Here is a 9,925-nt window from a genome sequence, read left to right on the forward strand (position 1 = left end):
CCTTTTGCAAAATAGTTGTTGATATATGACTACTAAATTCTTTCCTAGGCCTCACGAAGTCTCCGATATATGAGGGTGACCCAAAGATGCACTTTTAAGCTTTTTAAGTGTTGTACCTCTGGAAATTGCTGGTTTATTTTATTATTTTTAGCCAGAAATATGTTTATCAATATTTTTCAAAATATTGGTAAACGTAAATCCCTTCAGTTAGCCTGGCCCCAACTGTCACTCACAACTGACATTGAAATGGATCTGAAACGAGTAAACTAACACTAAATTTGCCGTTTTCGCAGTCGAATAACCAAGGTCAGAGGTGAACTATGCCAAAATAAAACTAGTAAAAGGTTGAAAGATCAGTGAAAATCAGTGAAATCGAAGGGATCGAAAGAGAGAAATGCTGCTGATGGACGCGCTGTTCAACAGCCTGTTGGTGGTCAGTTCCGGCTATGCGATGTACACGCTGCATCCCCTGGAGACGCCCTACGGCTATGCGACGGCGGCCTTGAGCCTGGTCCACGGCCTCCTGGGGGTGGTGCGGGCGGCGAGCAACGACGACGACGAGTGCAACCGGGTGCGATTGATAACGTCGGGAATCATGGAGATCGTACCGCTGCCGCTGGCCAATATCGAGCTGTATTTGAAGTCCAGCAACCCGAGTTTGGCCCTGGCCCACGGCTCTTTCGTCGTCCCACTGGTCTACGATCTGATGGCCAAGATGGGCGACAACGAGGACACCTCCACGGAGACGCTGAAGGAGCTCACCCTGCTGGGAAACGTGGTATCGTTGCTCTTTTTGGGCGTCAATCAGTCGAGCAATCTGTACGGCGGCATGGCGGCCATCGCCTTTGCGGCCCGCTACGGATCCGTGATCCTCGACTACTATTGGGAGGGCCTCGGCGCCGACTTCACCCTGCTGGCCCACTCCCTGTTCGTCGTCCTGATGACCCTGACCCTCTCGGCCAAACTATGAAGATCCATGGTCAGCCCATACAAAAACCAAAAGCCAAAAACCAAGGCCAGCGACGGGGTTCGGTTCGTTGGCTTCCAGCTCAATAAACTTGCAATTAATGTTGGCAAATTAAAATGCAAAAATAAACATTAATTGTTTTGTCACACTCGCAGCACGACCAACCGAAAAAATAAAGAACAGAACAGAAATTAAGTGTCTTCATCTCTTTTGTCTTCCCCTTTGTCTCGCATCATCTAAATCTCCATCATCATCCCGAGATCCAGAGAGATCCAGCTGGGGATAACATTTTAGCTTCAATTTACAACGTCAGCGGCGAGGAAACGTTGCCAAATGAGTTGATCCCGACTGAAAATAATAATAATACAAAAAAAGCTGGATAAAATGCTTGATTTAAGACGGTCGAGGTACCGAAATATTCAATTTAAAAGATTGCGATATCTAGAAGTATGGAATTTAAAAGTATTCAAAATTATTGATTATTAAAAAATAATCTAAAATTATAAAATTAAATATCTAGAAAATAATTGAAAACTATAAAGTGAAAAATTGCAAACAATATTACATATTTTATATTAATTTATCAGGAAACCACCGAAAATGCCTAAAAATACCTCAAGGAGCGTTTCAAGGATAACGCCCGGAAAACATGGCCTACTTTTGGGAGGCGTCGGGAGGCGTGAATCTCGGTGGCGGACTGCTAATGAAACGGCGCCATTAAAACGAGCAACAAATGTGCGGAAAAGAGCCGCGAACACGGCGGATGGGTAATAATTTATGCATTTTAATTAATTGCCAGTTGTGGGACCCAGTCGCCGGGTTTTTATGATGGCTCTGAGAGATCCGAGATCGGAGATCGGATCGTATCGTATCGTAGTGCCCCCCCCTTTGAGGCGGCTAATCATGTCGTCATTTGCATTTCACGGCGCAACGGGGATTAAGGGGAAACCGAGGAGGGAAATCGAGCGGACTATGCGGATGCTCGGCACAACAGCCAAATTCATTTGTGCAGTTAAAAGACGATCCATTTATTTTATGAATCAAAGCTGCGCGCATCGAAAAAGTGAAAGAGGAAATATCGCAGATAATGCCAAGGAAATACAGTAGGCAAACAGAAAGGTATTCAAGTTGTTGAGTTTTTTATTAAATTAATTTAAAAAAAGTATATATTAAAAGTAAATAACTTAATGGAAAAGTAGGAGACGTGGTCCATACTGCGTATACGTGATAAATTTATTTATTTGTTATTAAAGTAAATAAAAAAAACTTAATATGTGCAAAAATTTATCACAAAGTATTCTGAATTTTCAATAAAGTTTTAGGTAATTATTACATATTTAAAATTATTTAAATAATAGAATTACATTAATAACAAAAATGTGTTTATGTGCAGTACTGCATAGATATTTTTGAATCTGTCCCAAATGGGATTCCACTCTATCGACTGAGCCCTGTATTTAGACGCTTGTAAACGCTGAAACATTTTAAAAATGTTAAAGAAATCAAACGAAAATCAACAACTGCGAGAAGCAGCCAAACAAAACAGAAACCGCAAAAAGGAAGCGGCCTAAAAAACCGAAAGAAATAAAAAGCGCGCGCTGAAAATTGCACGCCGAATGCGCCTGCGCAGCGATTTTAGCAAGTTCAAAAACCTGCAGTGACTCAGTCGGTTAAAAAAGCCGGCCGGCATTGGCGCAGTCTCCGCTTTTTTTTTGCTTTATTCCTCTTATTTTCTTATTTTATTTTTGCATTTTTTCCGCTGTTGCCGGCGCTGCCAGCTTTTGCTCTTTTTCCTTTTCTGTTGTTGTCTTGGCGTGTTTATTAAAAAAAAAAATAAAACCGATCGGCAGACAGCGGCGTCGTTAAGCAAAAAAATACAACAAAAATACAAAATAAAATAAAATGAAATAAAAAAACGATGCATGCAAAATGAACGCGGACATCGGAGAGACGAAAAGAGTGCGAATACTGCTAATGAATGCGAAATGGAACACAGAGACCACAAATGCAAAGTTTACGAAAGCCCAGCAACGTTCGCAGAATACCCTTTAAAAAATAAAAAATAATTAAATGAATAGGGAAAGTTCTAGTATAGAAATAATTTTAATACACCTAAGGAGATTATATAGCCTAAAAATTGAAAAAAGCCACAAATATATATACAACTTATGTTTAAAGATAAAACAATTATTAAACAGTTAAGAAAATAAATAAAAAATTAAATAAAAATTATAGAGGTAGGAAAATTATAATATAAATACAATCATGATTATTTTTGATTATATATCAAAAATAAGGCAAATAAATAAAACATGCATTTATAATACCAGACAAATCTATTTAAATTATATATACTCTTTTCTAATTTAAAATTCTATGAAAACATTTAAAAAAATTATTTTGTAAATAAATTCTTAATGATAACATTATCTGAGGTATATTGATGCATTTCCTTTTCACTTTCACCAACTGATCCGTATATTGGATAATCTCCGATTTCCCCTATCGTCGCCGCCATATCTTTAATGAGTGCCCGCCAATGTGTTCAAAAAGAAACGGTCAAAATGCGAGGCGACGCCAACGCAACCGGCATCTTTCGATATATAGTATATTTCGCCATATAGCACATAAATATATATATATACTCGATCGCATTTGTATTGCAATGTTTGGCGACGGCGCGAAATTCAAAAAAGCTGCAAAGCTGACGCTGCTGCGCCTGCGCATTGTTGTTGGACGTGATTTGTTTACGAATCTTAACAAACTGTGTACACAAAATGTTTTAAATTACCACGAAAGGCGTCGTCCGTTCAAATATTGTGCGCGCACACAAAAACGCGACTCAGAAATCACAGCTCGCCATCTATTTGCACTGGCAAAATCAATAATTGCGAAATGATCGCAGTTGCACTGGAAGAAAAAAATCAAGTAAATATTTTAAAAAAATGTTTAAGCTTAGGGGATTTTTTAATAGTTTAAAACAAGGTAAAAAACGAAAAAATATAAGAGTTAAAACTATTTATTTTAGAGAATATTTATAGCAAAACTATAAAGCCCAAATACGAACTTCAACTCTTACCAAGAGAGCACCTAATATTTTCTCGCAGTGCTAAAAACCCGTTACAGCCGCAGTGACTCAAACTCACACACATTCAGATATTCGCTGCGGCGTGGGAGAGACCAAAAACTAGAGCTGCATTCGTATGAATGATGTGTACTACATATACGAATGCGAGTGAATCACTCGATTCGCAGAACTACGAATTGCAGCTAAATTGATTGTCAGAGCACGAAGCCGGCAAACTGGCAATCGGGCAATTGCAAGTGAATGGGCCACTATATGTCTATATAGTGGCTGTATGGGATATATGGGACTGTGTGCAACGCTTTTCGGGGGATTACTTTTAAGCGATTGTGAATGGAATGGCAATGTCGATTGGCGAATGAGTACAATTGTGGGTCAACTAACTTGACCGATTCGAGGCGGTATTTCTGGGCCGGGGATCGGTGGTTAAAAAGACTCGATCTCCGATAATGGCCATGAATCATTTACTAGAGTGTACCATTTACCATCAAAATTACTCATTCATAAGCTGCAGTGCCATTTTAATTTTGGTCTAATTTATGCATAATTCGATGGCCATACCCTTTTTATCTTTTTAGAAAAAGGTGACCCAAAAATTTTAAAATTGAGGCCCAATTCGGAGTTAAATATATCTTTAGACTTGCTAATGATGTAATTCTTTAATAATTAGCATTAAAATATTAGTTTTTAACTTTGGGTTACATTTTCTTTGCAAGAAAGGTGATCCAAAACAAATGTGACCTTTTCAGTTCCCTAAGAATCTTTACCTCAAATGTTACTTAACATTCTTTCAAGTTTTTATAATTTTGTTAAAAAATGCAGCAATTTACAAACAGGATGCCTATTGCTTCTATCTAATATGCTAATAGTGTACGGCGCTAGAACGATGAATCAGAGAATTTTACTGAAACAGATTCGCTCGAATTGTTGGCTGAGCTGAATAAACAACAACGCGAAATGATTCTAAGAAATTCCAATTGACTTGTTACACAGCCTCGTCAGTGAATCACATTTTTCTCCAGGCCTGCGGATCTTTGGACCTTGGAAACCAGATACTCGAGTGCGTTTAGGTCCTTGAAAAGCGATTCCGATTCCGATTCCCAAATCGCAGAAAAAACCAGAGAAAACAAAGCCGCTGAGCGAAATGCACTGCCAATTAGCAGACGAGTTAGGTCCGGGCAATAAGAACTTGTTAATTGCGATCTCCAATGCGACTTCGGTTGGCAAACATTTCCGCAGCTCATTATGAGGGACCCGTTAACGAGGGAACACTGTGCCCGGCCAACTAGGAAGTTAAGCAAACTGACACCGAAAAACTTGTTGCTAAATTAGTGCAAATCATTTGCATTGATTAAAATTAATTCATATCTGAATGCCTATTTGATTTGGCCGCACAAAAGAGTCTTCATAAAAGTACACCCGAAAAAAATGGGGATCTATAAAATGGATAAGCCAAGATAAAGTCAAGAAATGTTCAAGATTATGCTTAAACATTTTTCCATTTTTTCATCCATGTGCAAATATATTATTTATTTATGTTAATATAGTTTTATAATTTTAAATTTGTTTAAAAATTTCTTCTTGATATAATACGGTATTGTTAGGTCGTTTCTAGCTATTAATATTTTATGTTTTGAATTAAATAATACATATTATACATCTTCTTAGTCCCACAAAGCTGGCACTATTTCTCTAGGTGTAGCTATTTCTTTTTGGACATTCGGCCATGGCCATGACGTCATGATAATAGGGGATTTGGGATGGGCCCTGCACCTGTCGCCAAGTTGGCTTAAACTTGAAAGTCGGTTCGTCATTAGTTGGCCACAGTTAGCAAACGAGTTTTATGGTTTTATAGTTCCAAAGACATATCCAGTTTTACGTATTCTCTTTTTTTTGGCCACATCTTCGTGCCTGCATATTCATCGGCTGTGTGTGTATATAATTATAATAATAATCGTTATGGTTATGCATTAATTAAATTAGTTATCTCGCCACGATTGTCACATTAAGAATGCTGACCCGACTTTGGTTGGATTTGGTTTTGCTGGGATTGGGTTTAGGTTTCTCTTTGGCAGACGAGCCTCTCAAACGTTTTAATTAGCATATGTGGCTGCATTTATGTTTTTAAAATTTGTCGGATGGCCATTTGCTTATTTACAGATTAAATCTTAATTTTTGGCTGCCATCCAGTAGAGCTATAAAAATCCAACAAAAAAACATATGTTGTATTCCAAAATAAAGATATGGTTTCCATTTGAGACAAATTTTCTTGGTAAATACTTGAAAAGGTTTTTTATATAAATTTTCATAAATATTTGCATTATATCATATTCAATTTTTACAAATGTCTAAAATAAAGAATTTATATCTAAGAGAATGTCATTTCGTTCAGGTCATAATAAATATTTTATTTTGTCAAATAATACAGAGACTTTAATATTTCTGAAAATATCTTATGAATACTAATCTTATTAGGATATTTTTGATAGATTACCTTATATGATAATTTTTTATTTCGGTGTATCCCAAATCACTTTAGAAATTCTCCTATATTTCGCCGAATATTTTGCGATCATTTCATTTTTTTTGGGTTAGCTCTGGACGGCTCTATATATGGCAAGTGACGATGCTTCAGACCGATTTTCTGTCGCTAGGCGTTACACAAATGTCGTCTGACACATTTTCCACTCGCCGGCACTTAGAGAGAAACGAATGTGAAAAGCGGAAAAGCGCGCTGCGGGGATGGGGAAAGCATTTGAAAAGCATTTTCAGTTGTCAGTTTTGTGGGTCGCGGGTATGATATAGAATAATATAGAATATGCGAAATATAATGTAGAATAATATGCGTCATAATACCGGGCATGTGAACCGCTCTTCTTTCGGCGATCCCAATCAAAGTTCGTGGCTGAAATTCAAAACCCGAAAAACCAAAAACCTAAAATCCCAAAAAAAAAGCCAAGACAAAGGCTGGCTTTTTACCTGTAGAGCCCAGTAGTTGAAGTGCTCCTCAAAAGGACAAACTTTCATTCAGGAGGCAAACAATAATCAAAGCATAATGAATGGCCCGGGAAACAAAAAGATTCAGATTCGTCGAAAAAGGTGGTTGAACCCCCTTTCCTTATTCATATTCTCCTTACAGGAGAAGCTTGTCCTTGTGTTACCATCAGCGAGTAGGTAACCGAAATATGGAAGCCGAAGTACGAAAAAAGTACAGTCCCAGCAAAGGCCTATGATATCGGAACCACTTGACGGAGTGACGTGGCAATTATTTGCCCCGGTAGCCATTAATTTGTCTTTGGCTGGGAAATTTATATATTTCTATTTCTAAACGGAATGAAGTCTATCGGGAGATTAGTCGAGTGCCTATCGCATTCCAAACGAGGAATGAGAAGCGTTTCTTGTAGTTTTCACGTTTATCACATACTATACGATCGGTAGAGTGAGGACTGCATAAGGGGAATTTCAAAGTAATACTTAAATAAATAAAATTCTTAAAAGCTGAGTTAAACACTTCTCTTAAATATTTAATATATATAAATCGTTTCCATAATTGTTAACAATTCAAATTGGTTATTTAGTATTTTATAAATTGTTATAAAAATACTAGATATCAACTTGATTTCTTTATTATAAAGTTTAATAATAATCTCACCCATTCGAATGCCCACTGTAGTTGCAATACAAACCTCAACTGACCACTTATTTTCGAGGGGCCTGCGAAGGACTTATCGCCCCGGGCGATCAGAAGTGTAAATATTACCCAGACAAATTCGGAGGGTGGCGGCCAATGTTTATGGTAATGGTCATAAAATATATACATATATATGAAATTAAATTTAAAATAGTTGACGTCGTTTATCAGTGAGTTACCCCGAAAATTAAATACAAATATTTTCTTATTTACAGCCCCCCGGTCGAATCGGTGAATGAAATCGGGGCAGATAGCACCGGTATTTTTCGTTGCATTTCCGTGATACAACACTTTGTTTGTTTAGGTAGGTAAACATTAAACAAACCTATGACCAAAATGTTGTTACTTTTAGAATAAGTAACCAATTGCTTAATTTTCTCAGCTAATTTATCATTTTTAAATAAGTTACATTTAACATAAGTAACATTTAAATTTGTTTACGAAAATCTTTGATTATAATAATAATATTTAATGAAAAATGACTAAAAAACTTATATGATGCCGATATTAAAAATGGAAAATTCACTTAGGTAGCTTATTCAGAATATTTATTTATTCAATAAAAGTGTTAAACTAAATTTTTGTTATATCAAGTAATGGTATAGGTATCCAAAGCTTTTTATTAATTAAAAATTCAACTATTTGCTTGAAAATTTTCCTCCGTAAAACCTCAAATTAAACCCAGACATTTTCCATTGCATTAAATGACGCAATCCCACTCCAAATGCTAATGACCGTCTTTAGTATGGGTCGCAGAATCGAAGAGAATTTTTATTGCCCTAGATGGTTGGAAAAGAACGTGCTGAATCAGGAATTCAATGGGTGACCGTGGGGCCCAAGAAGTGATCGCAAAACCCATAAAGCGTCAGAAAAAAGGGGGCTATGATCAGAATCAGGTGTAAATATGTTGAGGTGCGTGCGGACAACTCGTTTTCGATTTGTCAATTTTTATGTTTCACAGTTACGTGTCTGAGTTTCGTGAACAGAAACCCTGCTGTTTTTTTTTTTAGTTTTTTTTTCGTTTATTGTAAAACCAGATCGGCGGCGGCCCTACAATCTCGACCTTTTGATAATTCAGCGCCCTGATTTTCGGCGGGGTGACTACTACTTACATATAATAATGGGTAGACAACACAGCCCAACAACGAAAAACGCGTCTTATTGCGACGCCATAAATGTAATTGTAATTGTCTGGATTCTTAGAGGTTGTTCCTTTTGGCAACAAAAGTTTTTACCCCTCCCAAACGCATTTGATTACCACTTTTATTTGGGTTACAACGCAAATGCAGGAGAGCCAGACATAATTGTTAATTTCAGTTTGAATACAGTTTAATTGATGCGCATAATTGACCCTTGTCAGGGGCAGACATGTCGCAGCCTGTTGCTGGTTTTTTAAGAACCCTCTCTTAAAGAAGGGTGCCACGAACCACCCTAAAATACATGCAGCTACAACGGTGTTCAAATTAATAGTTGAAAATCAAAATGTAAATATTAAATATATTTATTATATCCTTTTTGAAGAGTATTAATTACTTACTTATTAAAAAAACACATTTTTTTAAATCAAAAGTGGGCAATTTATAATTCATATTGATTTTTCATTGCTATAGGTGCTACTATTAATTTGCCCACGATTGTATGTAAGTATTTATCCCAAGGGTTTTCCCGTTCGCGTGATGTTCGCAAATATCCTGGTTCCGAGGACCTCCCCTAAGTGCCATCTTGAGTTTGTTGTACTTTTCGCTCCTCCAGATCCTCACCCCACAGCCGAAAAGTTATTGAAAAGACCGGGCTTATCTCGGCATTTCGATCACTAAGACCCTTATCCTGTCGAGATCCAAAGAACGAAGTTTATAAATATTTGAAGAAGGGCAATACAAATAAATAAATATAAAAAAATGAGCATACTTTCATTCGTAACCTTTTCTATACAAAAACATTCTCATAAAAAAATTGAGTGTATTAGAGAGTTTATTAGAGGAGCCATTTTCTAGCCTCCCACTTAATCTAATTAAAAAAAACGTATATGCAAAAAGTTTACCAGGTGACATTTCAATAAACGTAATTTTATAATGGAATTAAGCCGCTTATCTAGCAATTAAAACGACCAGATGAGTGACTCACTTGCATCTGAAATTAGACCGAATTTGAATGGCGAAATGCACCACCCACACAGAAGGAC

General features: G+C 36.9%; 1 protein-coding gene across 1 annotated transcript; it reads left to right on the forward strand.

The window, feature by feature from the left end:
- Positions 1–217: 217 nt before the first annotated feature.
- LOC108059384 (uncharacterized) lies at positions 218–1,158 on the forward strand. The gene has a single exon (XM_017144616.3). The coding sequence runs from the start codon at positions 395–397 to the stop codon at positions 968–970; it is 576 nt and encodes a 191-aa protein (XP_017000105.2). The 5' UTR covers positions 218–394; the 3' UTR covers positions 971–1,158.
- The last annotated feature ends 8,767 nt before the right edge of the window (positions 1,159–9,925 follow it).

The sequence above is a fragment of the Drosophila takahashii genome, chromosome X (genome assembly GCF_030179915.1).
Source record: "Drosophila takahashii strain IR98-3 E-12201 chromosome X, DtakHiC1v2, whole genome shotgun sequence".
In the NCBI taxonomy this organism is placed as follows: domain Eukaryota; kingdom Metazoa; phylum Arthropoda; class Insecta; order Diptera; family Drosophilidae; genus Drosophila; species Drosophila takahashii.

Bases quoted from the DNA above. Each gene is read 5' to 3' on its own strand.
- LOC108059384 (XM_017144616.3), top strand. From the start codon at position 395: ATGCTGCTGATGGACGCGCTGTTCAACAGCCTGTTGGTGGTCAGTTCC.